At 41.6% G+C, this 26128-nt stretch overlaps 1 protein-coding gene across 12 annotated transcripts in view; it reads left to right on the plus strand.

Moving 5' to 3' along the window:
- FHIT (fragile histidine triad diadenosine triphosphatase) overlaps nt 1-26128 on the plus strand; it is a 1482405-nt gene that overhangs the window by 1293842 nt on the left and 162435 nt on the right. For all 12 annotated transcript variants that reach the window (XM_082639705.1, XM_082639702.1, XM_082639708.1 and 9 more), the window contains one exon: nt 11675-11743. In XM_082639705.1, coding sequence (XP_082495831.1) covers nt 11675-11743 — 69 coding nt within the window. The remainder of the gene's footprint in view (nt 1-11674; nt 11744-26128) is intronic.

The following is a 26128-nucleotide window of genomic DNA, read 5'->3' on the forward strand; positions in this document are numbered from 1 at the left end:
AAGTAAGATCACAGCCATCTCCCCACCCACCCATCTATCCATCCATTCATTTGTCCATCCATCTATTCATCTACATATCCATCCTTCCAACAATTACACAATGTGTTCTCTAAGCTAGGAATCTGGGAGGAGGGGGAAAGAAATAATCAGGAAGAAAATATGGTAAGGACTAAGCTAGAGTTCCAGAGTAATGAAAGAGAGAGAACTGTAATTCTTGATATTTTGTGATAAAAGCAGTCACTGAGATACATACAAAGAATCAGAGGAGCCCTGGAGAGTCTGAAGGCCACACAGAAGAGGTGACATCTGAACTGGCTCTTAAAACCTGAGAGGAAGACGGAGAGAAGGAGGGAAAGGAACTTCACAGGGAGGGAATTCCTTTAAAATTTTTTCTACCAAGAATATATAAACACAACAGCTACAATGGTAGCTCATAAAATACAAGGGTGACAAATCCTGAAACATTCTTGTATCTCTTGAAAGTTGTTTTACTGGAAGTAGCACTAAGGCGCTTTCCCGGCAAGGCAGCAAACATAACCAGTTTCACAAAGAACCTCTGACCTCCTGTCTGTGTGGCTCGACAGGAAGACTCTACCCTGGAAGGGTCTGCCTGGGCTTCCACTTGCCTTGTTGCAGGAGCATAACCTGATGTTGTAGGAATGACCATATTTGAGGATTATCATGGTTTTGCAGATCTAGCTTGAGTTGGTCAGCTTTTTTAAGGGCAGTGATTACAAATTCTACTGTCTTCTTGCTGAACAGTTTTAAGAACTTGAAGCTGTTATGGGCACTTTGTTTTTGTTTTTGTTTTTGGCGGTATGTGGGCCTCTCACTGTCGTGGCCTCTCCCATTGCGGAGCACAGGCTCTGGATGCACAGGCCAAGCAGCCATGGCTCACGGGTCCAGCCGCTCCGCGGCATGTGGGATGCTCCCGGACCGGGGCACGAACCCGCGTCCCCTGCATTGGCAGGCGGACTTCCAACCACTGCGCCACCAGGGAAGCCCTGTTATGGGCACTTTGAAAATCAATCATGAGCTAAAAGATGATAATATAGAATATAGAATATTTTACAAGATCTCTCTCAAATTTGTGAGACATCTGTTCTCTCATGGGACTCTCTTGCACAAGGGCTCAGTATCCTGAGGGTGAGTAGTATGCGGGCAGAGGGATGATACCTCCTGCTGGGCTGTGTTTCACTACACCCCAGGTGCCAGTAGGAAGTGTCGCACCTGGGCTTTGGCGTTGAGAAAACCTTCTCACTCCGCCTCCCAAGGCCTCCATTTCTTTCTCTCTCCATCTTTCAAGTGGAGAGAAAACCAGTATTCTAACACATAAAATTATTGTGTGGATTATATGAAACAAGTAGATAAAGCTCTTAGACCAATGCTGGCATATTCCAAATGTTCAGTAGATTTTTATTATCACAATTGTTACACAATAGTAGTTTTGAAAATATTTTTGACAACCCGCTTCTGCTATAAACCAGAAGGCTCGGTTCTGCAGCAGGCCTTGCTAAATAGATTCCACTCCAGACCATCACCCACCCCAAAGCTCATGTTTTCTTTCTGGCTGGATTCTTCCTCACTTGGTTTGGGGAGGCCTCACCTTCTGCTGCAAAGTTTAGGGTCAGTGTGAAAACACTACCAGCTACTAGGTTCCAAAATAAATGTCACTGGAAGTGCTTCTGCTCAAGGGCCTTGAGGACACCTTGACGTGTTTGACTCAGGAATAAAATTAGTCGTCTGTCAAAAAGCACAGGCACACAGTGATGGTTTCTGGCCCTTGTGTTAGCAAGTCCCTTCCTGTAGCATATTGCAGCTGGTGTGCCTTTCATGAAACAGAGGAAACACAATTTTCCAGGTGCCGCAATTTTCCCAGTCAAACTGAGAAACTTTAAAAAAAGGTAAAAGATAAAGAACCAATTCAGTTTCAAAAAAATCTCCGACTTTGTTGAGACCCTGTGGAGTTTCGTGGCTTAACGGTTGTGTTTTTAAGCCGTACATCACTGGTGGTGTTCCAGTTGTGAGTTGTAATAATATATCATGAGAGGGATGGTGCTCCAATGACGTATGAGTGCAGTACATCGTCTGAGCATCACAGCTTTCATGATGTATGGCTCCAAACCACAATGAGAGTTTAAAGGAGCTTTTCATGAGCAAGCAGCTTTAAATTTCAAATTTTTAAAAAATTAAGGTCTTTTCAAGTCAAATACAAGGAAGCTGACGGAATCTGATGCTGTATAGAGTGTCACTGAACTCTGAAAGCCTGGGTATGTGTCTTTTCCTTTGGGCTTTAAGCTCACAAGGTGGAAATAATTGGCAGGCTCTTCTTCAATTCCCCCTCCACAAGAAGAGAAGCCCGGAGAACTGAACAAACATGAGCTAGTGTCAGTGCATCTATTTTGCCAATCAGTTTCCCGCATCTTCCACACTGCACACATGAGTAGCTCATCTTCACTGCAAAGTACTGGATCACGAGATGCTGTAATGGGTAGTGGGTAAACCCAGGAGAGATTTGTTTTCTTTGTTTTAAGGTGTTCTCCCACTAAAATTTAGAACAAGAAGAACAGATAAAAAGTGGATTAACTTCCTTACCCATTGCTCACAATTTCAAAACAGGACATAGGGGAAGAAAACTCACCTTTTCTATCATTTGTCTTGGTAAAGTAAAGGAAGCACTGATTGCAAATGAGAAGAAAAATAAAAGATGAATAGCACGTAGGCCACTCACCCTGAGAAGGAAATGGGAGCTATTGTCATATTTCCATCACCTCTCCTGTTTTAACGATACGTTTATAAGACGGCGATGTTGCTTATGAGAATGTACCCACTTCGTTTAAAAACCACTCGCTTTGGGGGCAAGGAAGTCACTACCAATAAGAAAGCAGGTGCTGGGAGAACTGCTCCTCTTTTTTTTTTTTTTTTTTTAACCCGACTACAGTAAACAGAACAAAATGAGAAATCTCCGTACTGTTTTTGTAGTAGACTCAAATGAGAACATCAAGAGACAATTACATTTCAGTGGCTTCTTCCATTTTCCTTTAGTGAGTGAATTAAAGGGAAGAATGGTGGTAGAGTTACTGCCATGTGGAGAGAAACATCTGGGCATGAGGCATTAACACAGTCTCCCTTCCCATTACCTTGCCTCTAGTTTTTCACTTCTTTGGCTTCCTCCAGTAGATTGTAACTCTCAAATTGCTGTAGATTTTTGGTGTCTACCTCCTACCTCTCCCTGATTTCCAAAGGGCAGAACATCCTCTTTTCATCAAATAGTACCATTTACTGTCTCAAAAAGAAGTCCCAGGCTTCTTTTGTACTAGAGGCTTAAGTATATAATCTAGGTAACGTAAGTGTTCAGAACAGACCTCCCCAAGATGTGCGCTTTGGCACGTGGATTCTGTTGAGCTAAAGGCAATGGAGACCCTGCGGGCTCAAGAGAAACTACTTCCCCTCCCTTAACTACCTAGAAGAATTTCAATTGGGGATTTTTCCCAGAAAAAGAGTTATTACCAAAGATAATTTTTATCTAAATTTCCCCATCTAGATGGCAGGACAGACATCTAATTACCAAACTTTGCTCTTCTTCTCATCATCCTGTGAATGACCCTCCTGTCCTTGGAAGCCCCAGTCCTCTATCCCATTCCTTAGCTCAGGACAGCACATGTACCTCATTTTAGTTTTCTGTCTCTGTACCTCTCATATATATTCGGTTCCCGTATGTACAATATTAAATTTGATTTTCTCCTGTTAATCTGTCTTATGTCAGTTTAATTCTTAAGAGCAGCCAGAAGAACCTAGAAGGGTAGAGGAAAGTTTTCTTCCTCCCTGACAGTAACAAAGATGTGGAAATAAATGCATCACCCACTACTCTGAGGCTGTCATTTGAACAATAGGAGTGATGCAGTCCTAGCATCTAAAGAGATGGGGGCTATTTCATCTGTTATTTGAAGAATCCCCCAAATTTAGTCCACTTCTTTTCTATAGAGAAAACACGGACACACCATTCAGTCATTTCTTTCTCATAAGGTAAAAAAACTTTACTTACACATTTATAGTACTTTCACACCATCTACCCATTTTTAAGTCATTATCAATGATAACATTTGCTACCATTTACGTGAGAGCACTGTGTGCCACTAACTGTGCATAAGGCTCTATATGCATTATCACATTCTCACCAAAACACTGAGACATAGGAAATGTTACTGTGTCCATTGCAGCAGATGAGGAAATGGAGGCTTACAGAGAGTAAGTAAGTTGTCCAAGGTCACCAAACTGGTCAAAGGGGCAGATCTGGGATTCTAAGCCAGGTTGAGGGGATGTCAAATCCCAATTTAGTTAGGCTTATCATCCTTCCCAATTAAATAACTAATACTTGGGTGAGTGTATGCCCTGGTTTATTTGAAACAGTCTGGGTTTAGATGTATACGTATCTTCATCGACTTACATCCCAGTGACATCCCAGTAAACCCATCGTAAGTTGAAAATATCATTAAGGTGAAAATACATTTAATATACGTAACCTATAGAACATCATAGCTTAGCAGCCTGCCTTAAACATGCTGGGAACACTTACATTCACCTACAGTTGGGAAAAATCATCTAACCCAAAGCCTATTTTATACTAAAGTGTTGAATAGCTCATGGACCTTATTGAATACTATACTGAAAGTGAAAAACAGAATGGTTGTCTAGGTACAAAGGTTGTTAGTGTACTTGTTGTTTACCCTTGTGATCCAGTGGCTGACCGGGAGCTGTGGTAGCTGCCACTGCCCAGCATCACGAGAGAGTATGGACCCACATATAGCCATGAGCCTGGGAAAAGATCAAAATTCAATATTCAAAGTATGGTTTCTACTTATTACATTTGCACCATCGTTAAGTTAGAAAATTTTAAGTAGAACCATCGTAAGTCGGGGCCCATCTATAGTTATAAACAGGCCAGTGTAGTGATGAACAGTGCCTCCTTTCACTCCCCAAATTCCCTTTTGGACAATAAATTATATGGCCCCTCACTAGAAATATGTTTCATGCTGGGAAATCTGATTTCTGCTGGTTTTAAGTATTCTTATCTGCCTCTAAGGGGGGAAAACAAAGAGGGGAAGGGAGGGAGGGAGGCAGACTCTCATGAAGTTGTTTTGAAGGGATGGCCTTCTAACTCCATTCCTCTGCTTATTGGCCATTTACACATCTTCTTTGGAGAAATGCCTATTCAACCCTTGCCCGTTTTCTTAGTTGGGTTTTTTGTCTTTTTATTACTGAGTTGTAGTAATTCTTTATATATCTTAGATACAAGTCCCTTATCAGATGGATGATTTGCAAAATAATTTTTCTCCCATTCCATGGGTTACCTTTTCACTTTCTTGACTGTATCCTTTGAAGCACAAAGTTTAAATTTTGGCAATGTTCACCTTCTTCCACTTTTAAGGACCCTTGTGATTACATTGGGTGCAGGTGGATAATTCAGGGTCATTCATACTCTCCCTGTTTTAAGGTCAGCTGGTAACAATGCTAATCCTTCTGCAACTGTAATTTTTCATTGCCATACAACCTAACATATTCACCAGCCCTGGGATTAGGATATGGACATACTGGAGGGTCCACTGTCTGCCTCCCAAAGCAGTGTTTTTGTTTTCCTTCAGAATCAGACTTGCCTTCTGTGATTACTCATTAATCTGAGGGAGAGGAATTCATACTGGGCAACTGATGGAGGTTGCTGGACCCTAGTTATGGAGCAGGGTAACTCTCTATCTCTAGTCTTCCCTGCCCTTTCCCCGCCATGATTTTATCCCTTATAGACAGAATATGTTCCGACAAGGATAAAACACATCAGTGTGACTATACTGAACATCCTCAGGTGAGTATGGGGTCAAGTAGATGTGTTCAAAAGGATGGAAGGAGACACACAGATCGTGCAAAAGAGGCGGGACCTATAAAAATGTTAAGGTATTAACACTGAGAGAGACCCTACGTTTGGAGAAAAAGATAATGGAAAGGGCTTTAGAAGCTAAAATTTACTCAAGCAGATGAGCCAGGAAAGGGTGGATCTACTGCTTGGTGCGAACTACATACAATTAATAAATTAGGGGGGAAAAAAGACTTGACATTGAACAACTTGGTTAATCTACATTTATATCTGGCATGACTTTGAACTAGGAAGACGTAAGGTGGAAATGGGACTTAGGAGATAACATCCTTGCTTTAAGTGAATTGAGATCTCTGGGCAAAGGCAGGTTCCATCCCCTGAGGGATGCAAGTCCGAAAGAACTTGCAGATGTGATCAAAGACATTACTGAGAAATCATAGAGCTGGCAGAGGCATCAAGAGGCCATGGCGAAGAGGTGTCCTTATATTTGGAATCCGGAGAGGCAGGGTGGCCTCCTGAGAGATGGTGTCACTTGGTGGTGAAGAGCAAATGCTCCAGTGTCTGATGGCAGACTCAGGTTCAGATTTCACCTCCTGGTCACTGCCTTCAGGAGCTTGACCACGTTGTTTAACCTCTTTGGTCTATTTTGTCTCTTGGAAATGGTGATGCATGTATTAACAACTTCTAGGCAGCATTGTAAGGGTTAATTGAAATAATGATGTAAATCAACCCAGGGACTGGTATGTAGTGATCTTTCATTAAATATTAACAACAATTACTACTACTAAGGGTAATAATAATAATTGTAGAAACTAGTAGACTCAGGAAACTTAAACCCGTATTTCCTCACAAGTGATTTTCTCCCTCCTCTGCAACTACTGCCATGGATTTCTTTGTGAAACTCCTTTTCCTTGGAAAAGTTATCTGTGCTTATTTATCTCCTTTTCTTCACCTTCTACTCTCTCTTAAATCCCTTCAGAAAAAAAAAATCCGCTTCAGTTTTTTTTTTAAGTATCAGTTTTATGGAAACATAATTCACATACCATAAAATTCACTCTCTTTTTTTTTTTTTTTTTTGCGGTATGTGGGCCTCTCACTGTTGTGGCCTCTCCCGTTGCGGAGCACAGGCTCCGGACGCGCAGGCTCAGCGGCCATGGCTCACGGGCCCAGCCGCTCCGCGGCATGTGGGATCCTCCCGGACCGGGGCACGAACCCACGTCTCCTGCATCGGCAGGCGGACTCTCAACCACTGCGCCACCAGGGAAGCCCCAAAATTCACTCTCTTTAAAGTATACAGTTTCATGTTGTTCTAGTATATTCACAAAGTTGTGCAACCATCATGACTATCTAATTTTAGAATAAATGCATCATCCCCAAAAGAAACGTCATGTCCATTAGCAGTCATTCCCCATTCCCCCTGGCAACTGCTAATTTACTTTCTATCTCTATAAATTTGCCTATACTGGGCATTTCATATAAACAGAATGATATATCTGGCCTTTTGTGTCTGGCTTCGTTCACTTAGCATAACTCACTTAGCATAATTCTTTCACTTAGCAGTACTTCATTCCTTTTTATGGCCAAATCATATTCCATTGTCTGGCTATACCACATTTTTTTTAATACATTCACTACTTGATGGGCATATGGGTTGTTTTCCCTGTTTGGCTATTATGCATAATACTGCTATAAATATTCATATACAAGTTTTTGTGTGGACCTGTTTTCAGATCTTTTGGGTACATACTTAGGAGTAGAATCCTGAATCATATGGTAACTCTATGTTTAACTTTTTGAGGAAGTGCTGAACTATTTTCCAAAACAGTGACATCATTTTACATTTTCACCAGCAGCCTGTGAATGCTCTAATTCTCCACATGCTCATCCACACTTGTTTTTCTTTTTTTAATATTGCCATTCTATTGACTGCTAAGTGACATCTCAATGTGGTCTTTTTTTTCATTTTACTGATTGATGATGTTGAGCATCTTGTCATGTGCTTTTTAGTTAAGTTTTATTCTCCCAGTTTCCTGGAAACTAACTTAAGCTTTCAACAGTGCTGACTGTTGATGATGCACTCCTTGAAATTCCTTCTTCCATCAATGTGAGAACTTACCCTCTCTTGATTTGCCTCCTTCTTTGCTGTATCCTTAATCTGAGTCCTACTTCTTCTCTTCCCAAAATTCAAATGTTGAAGTGTCCCAGTTCTGAATTTTTAGCTCTGCCCACTAGGTTTTTTTGCAGGACACTTATATCCACCTGAAACTAAATTGTATATTTATTTTCTTGCTTATTTTCTGTATCACCCTTTGCATTGTAGCTCTATGGAGGCAGGGACTTTGTCTTATTCATTACTATATCCCTGGTTTCTAGACTAGAACTTGGTTCTAAATATTTTTGCATGAATAATTATAAATGTTAGAAAAATGTAAACAGATGTTATATGAATAAAGAGTGGAGATCTCCATAATTAAATAAGTTTCTGGATTGCTAATTAAACAAATTTAACCATGTGTCTTTTGAGTGGGTCTTCTCTGACACTATGCTAGTGAGCATGGTGGAATTTTAGTTGACCATGAAAACTTTTTTGATATGCAGTGCATCATGGATTTTTAAAAATACTCTTCCCGGGCTTCCCTGGTGGCGCAGTGGTTGAGAGTCTGCCTGCCGATGCAGGGGACGCAGGTTTGTGCCCCTGCGTCCCCTGCATCGGTCCGGGAAGATCCCACATGCCGCGGAGCGGCTAGGCCCGTGAGCCATGGCCGCTCAGCCTGCGCGTCCAGAGCCTGTGCTCCGCAACGGGAGAGGGCACAACAGTGAGAGGCCCGTGTACCGCAAAAAAAAAAATACTCTTCCCACTCAAGCAGCTATACTGTAAAATTTAATCAGAGGTTTTGTTAGCACTTAAAAAAGTCAATTGTGATCGCCAAAGTTCAATATGAAGAACGAATTATGTCGAATTATCTCCGTATGTGCTCTTCATGGGGGTTTTATCAGAATGCCATTCTATTGGAAGGCCGTGGCAATGGTATTCCTTCACAACAGCGAGGTTTTGAGCAGGCTTTATGGTGATTTCCCTTTTCTGAGAAGTTGAATGGTTTGTCAGGATCTTGTGATCAGTCTGTCACTTAAGAATTTAAGTCAAGCTATCAGGCTGTGTTGAGAGCTATGCCCTTGGGGAAAATCACCTATACAGTGAGCTGTTTGCTGTCATCAGTGTCACAGTGAATTTAAAGTGGCTACCAATGATCAAGGGTGGCAGTTCCAGGACTGGGTGGTAACAGAGCCAATAGAAATAGCCCTGAACACTAACCCAGGAGAGCAAGGTAAAGAAAAAGAGGTGTGGGATGGGCCTGGACCCCGGAGGTTTCCCTAATGTAAGTTCACAGCCACCTGTATGTCATTAGTGGACAAGAGCAGACATATTCATAAGGACAAGGCACAGAGGGTGACCAGAGAGCGGGAAGTCGAGGAAGCATTCAGTAATAGGTCTCCCATAATGCAAAACAGTGAGTGACCTTGGTGCTTACATTAGCACATTTTCAGGAGAGGAGGTCAGGAACCAGATGGATCCTGTGAACCATGGTTGTGGTTGTCTAAGTATGGCCCTGGACCAGCAACATTGATATCACTGGGAGTTTGTAAGAAATGCAAATTCTAGGGGCCTGGCGATGTGTGTTTCACTAAGCCCCGGGTGCATGCTCAGATTTGAGAACCACTAGTCAAAGCAACAGAAATAAGCTTTAGCAACAGAGTAATTTTAACCATGTCCCATTCAAGGAGCTTCTTAAGTATCTTCCCTGCTGGTGTGGGAACCAACCCCTGAATGGGATCTCTGTCTGCTGATTAAAAAATACATAAATAAACATAAATAAAAAGTAAGAGTAATACTGCTGCAGTTGTATGTATTAAGTATTAAGTATGTACTAAGCAGCATGCTAGGGACATGGTGAGCAGATTTGATCCTCTTAACAACTCTGTGAGGTCGAAACGGTTGCAACCCCTCTTATAGATGAGGATACTGAGATATAGGCCTTATGAGGCAAGACCAAAGAGCTAGTAAGTGGTAGGTCCAGGATTTGCATTAGGCAATTTGGCTGCAGAACACTGGTCTGGAATACCTGATTATTGAAAGGTCCAAGGGAGATGGTGGGTGGGTGGGTGGATGGATGGATGGATAGATATAAGGAAGAAAGGAAGGAAAGGAGGGAGGGAGGAAGGGAAGAAAGAAGGAGGAAAGGAGGAAAAGAGGGAAGAAGGGGGAAAGGGTAGCTGTAGGTTTGGGAAGTAAAGATTGAGTACGCCTTCTTTTAAGGGTGGGCTATTTCCATGTGCTGTGGCAGTTTTGCCGTCTTGCTATTAAGTCAACTAGCCCACGTGCATCAATCACTTTCAGCCTGGGCTTATCCCGCACTGCTTCCTTCTAAGAATTTGTTTCCATGGGTAGTTTGTGATGTATTTTTCCCTGTTTGTTTTTTTTTCCCTGTCTCCTGCTGCTCACATAGTCTTTGTGACTTAGGCATGCACTTGTCCCAGTTGCTGAGGAATCCATGACTGACTTCATCATTAACTGGAGAATATTCTGGGAAAAACATGTGGCTCTGGGGACCACGTGCTCAGGGGCTGATGTGAAGCTCCTCTCTGCTTTATTCACCTTGGACCGCCTTGTTCCCTGCCTCTGCTTTAATAGCATATCATTTTCCCCTCCTCATGCAGCAAAGCCACAGGGACACTTAATCTCACATTCTCCGGAGGCCCTTTGGAGGCTTGGAGCCTGATCACTGTAATCAAGAAGGGGGTGGGTGTGGTCAGAGACTAGGTTTGATTCTTTGTCTGCCTGTCCACATTTAGGCTTTTCCTTTTCACATTCCTCCCCCTGGTTTGTGAACATAGCTCAAGGGCAGGAGTGAGGTTTAACTTCGGCTGAGGTACAATAGAGGCTCTTTGGAAATAAAACTTTTAATAGCAGTTTAGCCTTGAAGGATATTGAATTAGATATGCTGTGTGCCTTGACTCATGATCTCTGCATAATAGCATTGCTGTGTATATTACCTGGGCGCTTTAGTAGACTAGAGAAATGGACTGTTTAAAAGATTGACTTCACAGAATCAGTGTTATGTGCTGACAAAGAACGTGGTGGTAAGAGCCAGATGGGCTGGCTTCCTGTGCTGACTCTGCCACCTCCTCTGGGGCTTTGACCTCTCTGAGCGTAGATTTCCTCATCTGTAAAATGGAGATAATAGTAGAACTTGCCTCAGGGGATTATTCAGATCATTAAATGAGATAAAAGCTTTCTTATCAGAGTAACTCGACACTTAATCAGTGAGAACCATTGACGTTACTATTACACGGTGATGATTTGAAGCCCCTGCTCTGTAACTTGCTCCATATGCTCCTTTCTGCTCTCGCTGCTCTGCTTCTGTACTTATGCAGTTCTCTGTTAGCCAATCCTTATTTCTTGTCAGTTTCAGAGTCCCTATGGTCACCTTTTAAGACACACTGTCATTTCAAAGCACTGGCTAAATACAACCAAGACTGACAACTATGAATAATTCCACGGAGCCCCTAAAACACTAGCATTTCACTCACACTCTCATGTATGCCACCACATTGTCCTCTCTTGTTTTGAGCCTCTATTCTCTGCAGATTTCACATATAGTCACTGAAGGTGATCATCATCTTCCTCTGAAAAATAATCCAGCAGGAGCCAATGTGGAGTCATTGGACTTCATGGGAGCATCACTCTCAAGTCTAGAAATATATGGGGAGATACTCACATTTTATTCTCTCTTCCTTATACTTTTTCAGCATGTTCACGTCCACGTTCTCCCAAGGAAGGCTGGAGACTTCCGCAGGAATGACAGCATCTATAATGAGGTAGGTCTGCTCTCTCTGATCTTATTGTTTGATCATCAGGGCTGGAAATGTGATGAAATCAACCTAATGAACCAGGAACCCTGGATATATGGTCTTCAATGGGATTCTACCCAATCAGACTTGGGAAGTGGCAGTAGAGGCCAAGGAGCCAAGGATGGCCATTGCAGAACCTGAAGACAAGTGAATTATAATGGTTTTCTTTTTCAAATGTAATCTGGCAGAAACCAGGTGTCTTTGTGATTTCTGTCCTGTCATTTACCAAGGCACTAAACATTTTCATGGAGATACAGCCCAGAGGTTCCGTAGGAGATAATCTAGAGTGCCACCAATGGAAATCAAGCAGATTGATATATGATTTTTTCTTTTTTAGCTGAATACTACATTTAATTTTTTTGCAACTTTACTGGAGTATAATTGCTTCACAATGGTGTATTAGTTTCTGCTTTATAACAAAGTGAATCAGTTATATATATACATCTGTTCCCATATCCCTTCCCTCTTGCGTCGCCCTCCCTCCCACCCACATTTAATTTTAAAACCACTTTGGAACTCAGCTTGTCTCTCCTAACAGCATTTATTCAGAGTGGAACTTTGAGTTATGGTCAGCGGAAACTAGGTTGGTTGGAATGATGAGTGTAACCCCTGTGTCATAAGCATTTAGCAGTTAACTTATTACTTCCATTCAAAGATATAAGTGTGAAACCACTAAAGATGAGCAGGAAGAGCCAGGTGATCTGATCCTAGGACCTCATCCACATGAGAACCTCCAGATGTCTGTCTGTGCTATGCGGAGCGTAGACCGTGTAATGGATATGCTGGTGTAAAATACCAGAAGATAATTTCAGTTTAACTATTTCTTTCAGCAAGGAGAGGGCACCTATGTTCCCCACGTGTAAGAGCTGATCTGATGGCAGTGGGGCTCTGGAGTGCTTGGTTGGAAAGGTGAAAACACTGTTTTCTTAGGCTGAACTGTCCCCTTGAAATCTTGTTTATATTCCAAAGGTGCTTGTGACAGAAGCTGCAGGGCTACACTTCAGCCCAGTTTGAGACATGATGTCCGAGGCTGAGGTTGGTGTGTGGCCTTTCTCTCCTCCACACTCTTTTGCTCTCTCGTGTACACTCTCCCAGTGTCTCCAGCCTCACAGGTGAAGCAACACATGCCCCTGTCTCCTACCCATTAGGAGAAGCTTCTCAGGAGAAGTAATTGCTAAAACAGTTTTCTTTTTCCCCATTAATTGCTAAGTCGTAAGTACCCACTAAGGGAGATTGTGGTACGAGACTTGAAGATGTTGAACTTCGGAGACAGGCAGAATTAGGTTCAAATCCCAGTGCCACCTACTGGGATTGTGTGATGTTGGACAAGTCACTTAAACCCTGTGTTTTAATCCCCTTTTCTTTAAAATGTAGATAATATATAATACATACACTTCCAAAGGTGGTTGCATGTAATATATGACATACTGTACATGAAAAGCTTATTACAGGGATTGGTACATACTTTATTTATTAAAGTATGTACCAATCTGGTACATGCTGGTAAAGTATGTACCAGCATTTATTAATAATTAACTGTTTCTGTTCTTATTACCATTATTAGTTTTGTTTTTAAAAAACCAACAACGGTGAGTAAATGGAAAACCTGGATTTGAAGCCAGGTCATTGGATGCCCCCATCCAGTGCTCTTTTCAAGGGTCAGATTTCCAATTTTCCCTCTGTCTTAAACTGCTCACTCTGAGATTCATCTTACTCTTTGTGCAAAAATACGTCTCCAGTTGGAGCGCATAATAAGATAATGCCTAGAAAGCAGCACGAGAAACATGAGGCATTGCACAGGCGTTACTGGTACAAGATGTAATGGACATTAGACTGAGTGACCTTAATCAGAAATGATGGAGTGATGAGGGGCGGCATTCTTTATACTGATGGGAGTACTCACCCCAGATTATGCATCTCTCCATGAAATACGACAAACACACTGCCTGGGAGGGACAGCAGGAGACTGAGCTCCGTAAAATGGAATTGTATTCCTACTGCTGCAGAAATAGAAAATGATGCCTGGAGAAGCTCTAGATTATAAATTGGCTAGGAATGCTGTATTCTCCCTGGGCACTGTTTTAAGGGGGATGGTGACAAATCGGAAAAGGTTCACAGAAAGGTGATTAGGATGACAGAGCCTGGAAACAGTTACCTTGGGGAGTCATTGAAGGTGAGGATGTGTTGTCTGAAGAAGGGAAGGCTTGTAGACGGAAGGCTGTGACAGGGTCACTCTTTCTAAGTATCTGTAGGGCTGGCAGGTAGAAAAGATATTAAAGCTGTTCTATGTGGCTCCAGAGAGCAGATCTGGAACTGTTAGGCATCAAGGAGTCAGGTATCAGTTCCACATAACAACAGGTCAAATTGATGGAAACTTCTGAATACTTAGAGTGCCTTGTGACGGAGGGGGCTTCCCATCCCTGGACCCATGCAAGCACAGAATGAATGACCGTGATGCTTCAAGAGGACTTCTCCACCCAGTTCTTGGATGGGCCACATGGCTCTGTGATTCCTGTCTTTAAATATCTGACCATTTGATGGTTACCTCCGTTTTTAGGTTACAAACGTTCTGTAACAAATAATGTAGGGTTTTTGTCATTGCTGTTGTTAGAGTTACGGCATTCGGGTTACTGCTTCATCACATATATTCTTTCCTGTTCAGTTCATGGAAATATAACTCTGCCTTGACTTATCTGAGATCACTCTAATGAGTTTTCTCATTCCCAGCCTCCTTCCTGCCTTTCCCCCAGCTCGGCGTTGCCTATTGATGTTCCGTGGGCTTTGTTTGCCTCCTCGTATGTGTTTTATTTTGCTTGTGAAGAATTTTTTAATGGCATGCTTTATTTTGCCTGCAACATATTTTTTTAATGAGTCTGGATGCTATTAGGCATGTCACTCATTCTCGAGGTCACTACCACTCCCTGTCTCTTACCTGGCTTGGCTCACTTGTTTATGATACCAGCCTGGCCTTTGAAGGCATTTGAGTTTGAGATCCTTGCCTGTTTCATGGGTTACTCCTCTTCTCTCTACCACTCACATATTACTAGTCCCCAGTATCCTCCGTCCAGTCTGTATGCCACTCACCTGTAACATCCATCTCACCTCCTTGCTTCCTCATTTACAATGCTGTGGTCCTGGGTGAGTTCTTTGACCTCAGTAGTGGCTCTGCCCACCTCCCCAGCTCCTCTCAGCCTCATTCTTTTGCACCACTTGCTTTTGTCAAATTCTTGTTCCCACCTCAGGGACTTTGCACATGTTGTTTTCGTTGACTGTAACTTCTTCCATCTTCTCTTCCCCTTCATGTGGCTTCATATCTTCTTCCAAATCTCAGTCCAAATATTACCTCCTCAAAGAGTCCTTTTTACTGATCCCCCCACCTCATCTAAGACAGCTAATCCCCTATCCCCTCCAGGGTAAGGCTATCGTATTTCCATGTGTATTTCCTTCATAACATTTACCACACTTGAAATAACTTCTTAGTGTATTATTCAGTGCCTGCATCCCCAACTACACTGTAAAGCCATGAGAACAGGGACCTAATCTGGTATAGAACAGGTAAATAAATAGTTGTTAAGTGATTGAATACCTGAAAGAACAGGGTGTTGAAATAGAGGAACTTGAAATTCCCTACTAGTCCTTACATAATTTAAAAGGAGAGAACATCTTGCTTTTCAGAAGGTCAATTTCTTAACTCATAGCTACACTGGGTGAGATTCTGACATGGTGATGTCAGCCATCTGAGGTTAATTTAATGGAGCATTGATGGAATAAAGTCTGTTGGTCAGAAATCAGTGTACAGATGGCTGCAAATTGTGGCACATCAGAAGGGCTTGGTGAAGTAATTATAAACATTGTCTGACTTCTGAGCAAGTCTGGTAGGCATATGTCAAAGCTGATAAGAAAATTGCCTCCCCTGAAACCCAGACTTGCATGTCTGTAACAAATACAGATGTGGGATTGGCTGAAAACAGGCACAAAAGTCTCCCTTCCTTTCTTTCCAACTTTGATTATCACTTCTGAGTTCATCTTCATCTGCTCTTCCTCCAGCTCTCTGTCCTGAATGTGTCTTTATGCATTCTGTTGGATAATTTATCTTCCTCATTTCAGAGGATTAGTCTCTCTTCTCTCCCTCAAAACCGAGTTCAAACTCCATCCTTTCCAAGGCAGAAGCTCTTGTAAAGCCCTTTCTTTATGGTTCTCCATGCAGATCTTATTTATATGGTGCTCCTAAACCCTTTCTATATCTATGTTATTTAAATTGCCATGAATTACATGAGGCCTTGTCTGAACTCAGTGGACCCTTCATTATCTTGACAAGTTGATGAAGATTATGAGAATAACAGAAATGGGTCCTTAGATAAGAGAGCATGTACAGCTAATGTGGGGGATGGAAACACCCCTTGCCTAATGTCGTGGTATATCATCTCATTAATGCTGTAAGGCTTACCCTAGCTGTGTCCCAAGTAAGCAACTCTCATAACTGTATTGGACAATTCATTAAATGTTTATGGGTGACATTGAATGGTGGTGACTGTGCACTATATATAAAACCCATCATGGACGAAGGAAGTGACTATTATTAAGGCCAGTGGGACTAGCAATCAGCAATTGGAAAAACTCAACCATGAATTTCATAGACAGAGCAACTGTGGGTTCAAGCATATCATGGGAAACAATTGCTTGGCTAAATACAATGCATGAACAAAATCAGTTCGCTAAAATGCAGGTCATTTGGCCCTGAGGGCTGGAGAAAACGATTATATTGCTGATAATATTTATGGTTGAACTTGGATCTCTTTCACACACCATTTGACAATGGGCTCAAAGTCCATGGGTCCCCAGTTGACTCTCCAAAAGGGAAGGAATGTTTCACTGAGACAGTCAATTAGCTTTTTTTCCTCTGGGTTCAATGATGTCCTCATACTGAAGGATGAGTTTTACAGTGTTTGAGAATTTCGGATTGTAAACTTTGTTACCTCTTGTTAAGAATAAAGTTAAAGATGCCTTTGGTTCTTCTTCAACTCGTGAGAACTTTTAACTCAAAGAAGCTGGACGTGATATAACCAACAAATAAATATATAGTGTGATAATTTAAGGATCTGTGACCTCAAATTCTCTCTGAGTGGATCTCCGAGTGCTCTTTTGATACCTATTTTAATGATAAAGGAACTTGGTAGACATCTGATTTACCCTTACTTACGTCAGATTATTACTCAGTTAAATATCTATGTCCTTTGGAAAAGGGAAACATAAAATTAGCAGAGTAGCATTTATCTGGTTAAAAGATAGTCCCACCCATTTTTCCTAGTAGAGATAAGAATTCAGGGATGATGTAATTCAGATTAGTCATATTTGATGGCATCTACACATGTGGAATGTTGAAGAGCATGGAAAGCTATTATGGTGGTGATGGTGGGCTGGGGGCCTCCAGAGAATATCATGAAGTCAGTGGACACTTAAGAGGAAATAAAGAATAAAAGAAGAGTAGCTGATGATGAGAGGACAGGTATCTACAGAATGGGCCTCAAGGCAAAGGATGCCACCTCTATGGTTTTTCCTGGAGTCAGCTTCCAGAGAACTGACACCCTGGGTGAAGTCATTATAAACATTGTCCAACTCCTGGGTGTTTTCCCACAGCTGCTCTTCTCTCTCATCTGAATATGCTTGACTACATATTCGTGGGAAATAAGCAAGAACAAATGAACTACATATCAGTCTATCCATGGTACCAAGTAAAACCACTCCATCAAACTGTTCTATGTGGTCCTCCCTCATTATTTTCTAAATAAGGCATTGTTGTGTGCCCTCATCAGTGAATTGTCTCACCAAACAGACATATTCCAGCAGAAATCTATAAGATGCTTGCTAGTTAAGGTGGACAATACCTGCTCCAAGAAATCCTTGTTGCTGGGGTATCTTTCTGTCTTTCTGCCTGTTTCTCACAATTCTGTTCTCAGACACTATTAATTGTGTCAAACCTCAGTTAATATCCAGACTTGAAGACGGTGCCATTTGTGCATTTTTTAAAGTCTTGGTTAGGTTTATAATCACGGTTCTTGGCATAGCTATCAATGGAGAGTCACTTAAGAAGAGTGTCCAAATGTTTTGATAACCGTTTAGCCTATGACCCACTAAAGCAAACTATCAAGATTTTGTATAACAAATGTTTCCAAATCAATTTTACTTAGAGAATTGAGAGTGTGGGGAATAGGAATAGAAAAAAAAGTTACAGGAGGAATATGTTATGAGCAGAAATGGATAAATACAGCAAGAATAAAAAAGATATGGATTAAACATTGACACATTTATATCAATAAATTATAATAGCCTCAAAGAGAAAAGCCCCCAAACATTTGACTTGATCTCTCTCTTAAAGAAGAAAAGCAAAATAAGCAAGAATTAGGGGGGAAGTGAAGATAAAAATTAATACAATTTTAAAGCCCCAAAGCATTTGAAAATGCTTTTGCTCTTCAGTTATTATCTGTCATTCATTAGACAAAGAAAGATAAACTTATTTCAAATAACCTTTATAAATAAATCCTGTTACCCCTTAGCTTGGAGCAGGGCTCATTCTTTGAAACTATCATGTGTCGTATTCCAGCAGAGATGAACAAGGCCTCTGAGTTGCCTGCTTCAGAGAATGTACATAAAGCCCTGGAAACAGAGCCTGGCGTTTGGAGTCCCAGCTTGGGTGCCCACAATGTGGGTGTTCTTTTGTCACCATCAGGTTACATCTATCTATGATCAATGTCCCCAGTCCGTACTTTGCACGTTGTGTTCTAAAGCAGCACTGCCCAATAGAAATAGAATAGAATGTGAGTTTAATTACACACGTAATTAAAAATGTTTTAGTAGCCACGTTAAAACGAGTGAAAAGAAATAGGTGAAATTAACTTTAATGATATAATTTTTAACCTAGTATAACCCAAATATTATCATTTCAACACGTAACTAATATAAGCCATTATTAGTGAGATATTTATGTCCTCTTTTTGTATAAGTTCTTGAAGTCCAATGTGTATTTTACTTTTCCAGCAAATCTCAACTCAGACTAGCTACATGTGGTTAGTGTCTACCAAATTGGGTGGTGCGGTTCCAGAATTTATTCAATCCAATTAGCTTCATTAGTTTTCATAAAGTGTAATTTGATGTAAAACCTCTCAATTTTTTTACCCTGGCCCTCCAAATCCAAAGGACAATAATTTATTTTTCCTGGTCCTGAAAATCATAGCATAGGAATTACGTCATTAAACAATTACGTCAGGTTTCATCATCCCTGATCAAGACTTTGTTGAAGTTTTAAAGATGAAATGACCTCAAAGATGACCAGATAGATCCCTCTACACAGAGTTTACCTTTTTATTTTTTTAATCTTTTTGGTACTAATTTCACCAGGGATGCTCCTAAAATAATCCATGAATTTTGGAGGACAGATAAGCAACCATGTTAAATGTTTCTGAAGATTATAACTTTTCTGTGGGTGACCCAATCACGCCTTGCTCAGGTGGCTGAACTTTCTTGTTCCACTTTTGAAAAGAAACACATTAAATGTCCTTTTGACTCAGTATCGTCTAAGGGTTGAGTTTGGGGCTCTGACTCCAGACTTGGTGTTCGTTCTCAGCTCTGTGTTTTTGTACAAGTCGCCGAACTTTTTCTGTATCTCAATTCCCTCATCTGTAAGATGGGGATTGTGATGGGACTGCTGTGATAATTAAGTGTTATTACATGTAAAGCCCTAAAACAATTCCTGGTGGACAGTTCATGCTCAGTAAATACTAGCTCTTATCATTTGTGTAATTATTACCGTTATCATCATCATCATCATCCTGAGGGTGTGTCAGAAGCATTCTAAGGAGTTGGTGGGAGTGGGTGAGTCTGACTGGCCAGAGACCCCCTTCTCTGGAGACTCAGGAGATTTTCCAACTCCAAAGAACACATTAAGGGGAGATCATACGGGTTCAGTGTCATCGCTTGTGACTGTTATCATGCATGCCTGTGAGTGAGAAGCCTTCACAGACATAGCAGCTCAATAATTTGTGAGCACATTAAACTTTTAAGCTGCCCCAAGTATGCAACCCACACTATCCAGACATTCAAACACAATGAGGAAATCTCTTCCAGGAAGAAGAAATTCTGACTTAGGATCTTATTCTAAGTCTTTCAAATTGCTTTAGCTTCATGGCAAGCAGTTCTTTTTAGAGATTTTTATGACCTCCTGATTTAGAGGAGCAAGTTGAGAGATGCCTGATTTTCTTTCTAATAAAAAAGAAATTTAGAAAAGGCTCCTATACCTGTATAGCTCTAAATTCTATGCATTGGGTCAATACAGTAATTTATTACAAGTTCTTTTTTTTTTTTTTTTTTTTTTTTTGGTGCGGTACGTGGGCCTCTCACTGTTGTGGCCTCTCCTGTTGCGGAGCACAGGCTCCAGACGCGCAGGCTCAGCTGCCATGCCTCACGGGCCTAGCTGCTCCGCGGCACGCGGGATCTTCCCGGACCGGGGCATGAACCCGTGTCCCCTGCATCGGCAGGTGGACTCTCAATCACTACGCCACCAGGGAAGCCCCTATTACAAGTTCTTTAATGTTGAATTTGCTATTGAAATCTCAATGTCTTTCATGTTTTCCATATTTAAATGGGGAGAAAATCTAATAGCATTAGGCTAACAGTAACAGACAACAGATTAACAATAATAAACAATTCTAGTTCTTAATCTTTGTTCCTAGGGAGAGGACTAATGAAAAATAGAATAAACTCATTACTGTTATTTAATGAGAGTCCACAATGGGCTGGACTCTGTGCTGGGTGCTATGCATACATTACTTTATTCTTCATAAACCTTACTGGATAAGTATCATTAAGACCATTATCTTGAAGCTAAACCTCACAGAGGGTAAGTGTTTGCCTAACCTTTTAAGCAGCTTGTGGCAAAGCTTGTTTATACTAAAGTCCGTTTGACTACAAAGTCTTTGGTCTGAGGAAAATATTATCTTCCCTTTTATGGAAAACTCAAGGATAATGAGATAAGTGATTTTCTTAGAGACTCTGCCTTCCAGTGCTAAATTTTGACAGTTTCCAGAGCTCTGTTCAACCTTAGAGACATTTACACACACACACACACACGCACACACACACACCCCTCACATCCTAGATTTCCACTAACCCTGGACACACTACTGCTAATCAAGTATGTAAGACTTAAAATGTAGGAAATTGGCATCTTCCAGAGTTAGATGTTTTCTCTGCTTTTAGGATCTAACCCCTCAGCCCCCAGGTGGGTACTTTATTATAACTCCTTTTTATAGTTTTGTGTTTTTTTTGTTTTGTTTTGTCTTTTAAATACAAGGAAGTCATCAACACACTCTAGCCAAGCTTCTACAACTCCCAAGGTCATCCTTTCTGAGCTGGTTTTGTGCTCTGGAACCGTTTAAATACTTTTGCATGCCTTGTAGTGTATTCATGTCATGATAGGACACTGAAATATTTAAAAGGAAATTGCTGCCTTTTTTTTCCCCCCTCAAAAAGAAACAGTCCTTGCTTACAACTCTCAGTGGACCATAAATATCTTCTCGGCCAGCTGCACCAGTACCTGTTGGAAATCCTTCTTACATTAGCAGTAACTAAGGAACTCATAGACTATTCCCTTTGCACTGCAGTGAAGCCTTGTTCCAGCATCTTCTTTTTCCTTTGAAAGAATTTTGGTTCTTAGAAAACTCTTCAGTTATTGAAGAGGAATTTGCACATTTGGGTCAAATCCATGTATGACCTTCCAGCTGGCTTCTCCAATAATCTTGGCCATGTCAGTTTGTTGCAGGAAGGGGGACCCCTTCTAGGGCCTGAGAGTGGGCTCTTCTCTAACATTCGGAAATGAATTGTCTGAGGAGACACGTGTGCTGACAAAGCAAGGGACTTTATTGGTAAGGGGCGCCCGGATGGAGAACAGCAGGGTAAGGGAACCCAGGATAACTGTTCTGCTACATGGCTCACAGTCTCAGGTTTTATGGTAATGGGGTTAGTTTCCAGGTGTGTCTGGCCAGTCATCTTGCTTGGACCATAGTCTGACTCAGGGTCCTTCTTGGTGGTGTGCGCCTCTCAGCCAAGAGGGATTCCAATGCGAAAGACTCTAGGAGATTGGTCATCTCCTCCCTCTTTCGGCCCCTCCCGCATTCTCCTTTTCAGAGGCAGCACCATGTTCCTTATTGGGACCTCCTGTTTTGAGACAACTGAGGAAAGCGGGCGTGGCCAAGGTGGGTGGTTTCGGTCCACAGTTCCCTAACAAGTTGATGTGAAAACGACGGAGGCTGAATATTTTTTAGCAACCTGAAATGACATGAAATAAGCAATCTGACTTGTCTCCTTAAACCATTTTCCATCCACATGGTGTGTCTGCCACTTACCTTCCTTCCTTGAGGCACTAGAACAGTTTCTTCTTTCAGAACTCATCTCAAAATCAAGAGCATGGGGGCTTCCCTAGTGGCGCAGTGATTGAGAGTCCGCCTGCCGATGCAGGGGACACGGGTTTGTGCCCCGGTCTGGGAAGATCCCACACGCCGCGGAGCGGCTGGGCCCGTGAGCCATGGCCGCTGAGCCTGCGCGTCCGGAGCCTGTGCTCCGCAACGGGAGAGGCCACAACAGTGAGAGGCCGGCGTACCGCGCAAAAAAAAAAAAAAAAAAAAAAAAAAAAAAAAATCAAGAGCATGGGGAGCTTGAAAGGGTTTCATCTATTGGTACTTTTTAAAAGAGGTTAGATGTCATCAGTTGGTTATACCATCCAGTGGAGAGGAAGACTGTGGTGTGGTTATGACATTACATGCTGGTGAATTAATGCATCCAGTGAAATACAAGAGGGAGCAGGGAGTTATGTTTACCTCCAACAGATAATAAGAAAACTGAGGCGCATGAAGACCTAGTAACTTTTCTGAGGTCGTGGAAAGAGTAAGAAACAGCCCTGGGATTCATATTCAGGCTTTCTGTTCCCAGAGTCCGAGTTCTCTTTCACTCTGCTGCCTCTGTGAACTCCCAGAGGTGTTTACCTTTGTCCTTCCTACCTCCTCACACCCAGTAAATCCCACTGTCTAATGGAATAGGTTCTCAAGAGATATTCGTTCTGCTGAAGCCTCAGCCCTCTGAATTCAGACCCCTGCTTTCCCATTCTTCAGCTCCATGGCTTTCCTTTATCAGTTGCACACCCCCTCCTTTTTTTGGGTCCTACCTTCCTTCCTTCCTGTCTAAACCTCCTCTCTACAATGATGTATGTCAATCATTGCTCCCTAGAACTGAGGAAAAACAAAGCACAAAGAAGAGCCTGTACCTTCATTCTAAGAACAGTAGTTCACATTGTTACATTTCCTGAGATGCCAAAGTATTTTTCAAACTAGCAAAGCCTGATGGGAAAAGAGTGGGATTTTAAAGCTGAAGTATCAGGCCTTAGTCTAGAGGTATAGTGAGACTTTGCTGGTAACTCTAGAATCAAATCACAAAGGCTGGCTCTAGACCTTGTACCCGTCTCTGGAGTCTACTTGAAATTAGTTTTCTAAATGGCCCGTGAGGGCCCCATCAGCTCTCTAAGATAGGCCAATCCAAGATGGAACAGTACACATGCACCTTCATATTTTGGAAATGTGTCAACACCCTACCAAGAAACTGATAGCTATTTCCATTTTCTCCCCTTCTGGGCTCAAAATGTTGTTGTCTGTATCATAGTCGTTGTCTGTATTATCTTAGAGCATGGGCCTATAAAACTTGAGTAACTTATCTATTTAATTTGAAAAGTCTTTATCTGGGAAATAATTTATATGCCAAATAATAGAAGAGTATTTTTAATGGTATATATGCATATATATGAATGAGTGTTTTTAAATACTTTCAATGACATAAATGATTGGAATATAATATTGAGGAAAAGAGTGGCATATAAACCAAGAACAGGATGGAAGCATATGTACCTAGTAATTAAAAGGGATTGTGGCTGGATAATGGAATCATAGATCACTCATGTTTCTGTGTTCATACTCTTTGGCATTTCCCAAACTTTATATAATGAATGGACAATAATTCTGTAATGTAAAGAAAACATGGAGTCATTTTTTTAAAAGCAGATGTTCTATGTTCCCCTTTACTCATTGGCAGAGACCAGTGGTGAACAGAAAGACATTGACTTTAGTTTTGGAAAGGACCTCGTGGGAGATAGTCATGTTTGACCTACCAGTTAATTTGAAATACCCAGAGAAATGGCCTTTTGGGGGCTTCCACTCTCTGACTTCTTAGGAAAAAATATTCTTCAGGATAACATTTTCCCTGACTTCCTGCTCTGAGAGGCAGGGGAAAGGATACCTTAAAAATAGGCCCTCATCAGCTGACTTGAAGATAGGAAGATTTCCCAGATTATCCAGTGGGCCTAGTATAATCACAGGGTGCTTAAATGTGGAAGAGGGAAGGAAAAAAGTTGGTATCAAGAGTGATACAGCATTAGAAAGAATCTACTGGTTATTGTTGGCCTTGAAGATAGAAGTGGGCCATGAACTAAGGAATGCAGGCAGCCTCTAGAAGCTGAAAAAGGCAAGAAAACAGATTTTCCCCTGGAGTCTTCAGAAAGGAACACAGACCTGCTGACACCTTAATTTTAGCTGGTTAAGACTTCTGGCCTCCAGAATTATTTGATAATAAATTTGTGTTGTTTTAAGCCACCAAGTTTGTGGAAATTTGTTACAGCAGCAAATATAAACCTAACATATCAGCAAACCTCAGGATTCAGCCTGGGCTTTGGGGGAAGAAAGGGGGTTGGATTGCATTGCCCTGGTGTGCTCGCTCTCTGTCTTTCTGGATTTCTCTCTCTTAACTCTGTTCCTTCTCCAGTCTGAAACTCTTTTTTTCAAGTCTGGGGACGGGCAGGTAGAGCTATTCTGCCTCCTTATTCCTGCCTGAATTATTTCTCTCTCACACTGGGGCAGTGCCTTTAGCACTTAGAAGCCAAGTTGGTGAGGGCAGGAGACTCCTGCTACCCAGTAGAGACACTTCCACTCAGCCAGGAGATGGTCAAGAGGGAAAAGACACATCAGTGATCACTTTGAAATATGAACTTGCCTCATATGGATAAGAAATGAGCAACAGTAACTATGGAGAGTGTAGGAACCCCTAAGTACCCTGGGCAGTGTGCTGTGATAGAGAGCCAGCCAAGTTCAGGGGGGGAAATGACCACCTTCCTTCCCTCCTGTAGAGGCTCATGTCCTGGCTCCATGGCTAATGAGACCCTGGTCAGTTCCCTTTGTCTGGGGCTCAGTTTCCCTATCCTCAAACTGAGAGGCGTTCACTTCATCTAGGTCACCTCTAAGCATACTTTCAGCTCTGATACTTTGTGATTCCATGACACTAACTAGTTTAATTGAGAAAGAACCACTTGCCCTGAGGACTCCTTCCCTTTGATTTCTATGTGGAGGCCATATTAGCATAGCAGAAAGGATATTGATACTGCAGTTGACTTTTAAAGTTCACTGAGAAGGGGAGATGAAATGAAAACACACCAGATGGAATGTGAGCTCCCTACTATTTCAAAACTTAGACATTTCCACTAAATGTTGGCACAAACTTAAAATTGAATGTCATCTTGAATGCTATTTACAGTTTTCAAAGTGACAACAATAGTCTTTTTCAAAAGGAGGAGAGACTTAAGTCTGATTCTAAAACTCTTGGAATTTTATTTTATGGTTGGAAATAATAGGAGAGTAATTAATTGGATATGAGAATAACAGGGAGGGGAAACCATGCAGGCAATGGAGACATAGCTGTGACCCCAACACTGAGTGACTGGGACTTCCAGGAACCAATCCGAAAAAGCACTGTGAATCTGGCTCTTCATCTAATGCAGATTCACTAAATACACTTTCAATGTCTTTAATTTTTAGGGGTCCCACATGCTGTGGTTCTTGATCCAGTTGGGTAAGAGACCCCTTTGAGAATGCTGCTGAAGTCTGGGAGGTTCTTAGCTAAGAAAAAAATTTTAAATATTTACATAGATACCTTAAAGATTTGCATTTAATATTGGGATTATTGAGATTTTTTTTTAAGTCCCAGGTTAGTAATACCCAACTTGAGGTAGAGAGAAGAATGTTCTCAAAGTCTAGGAAATTAGTAAAACCAATTTTTTGCAAGTTGTGTACACACAGACACTTATACACACATGTATATATATTATACACACATGTATATATACACACACACAGAGACACAGTCACGGGATTGTGTTCACATCTTGAGGCTCACTGTGTCCACTCAAGACTCACTTCTCTCCATCTGAGAGCATTCGACTGTTTAGTTATTCTCTCTTAGAGCAAGTGTCAGAGACACAGTGTCAGA

This window comes from Mesoplodon mirus (genome assembly GCF_964341445.2).
Source record: "Mesoplodon mirus genome assembly, chromosome: 12".
NCBI lineage: Eukaryota > Metazoa > Chordata > Mammalia > Artiodactyla > Ziphiidae > Mesoplodon > Mesoplodon mirus.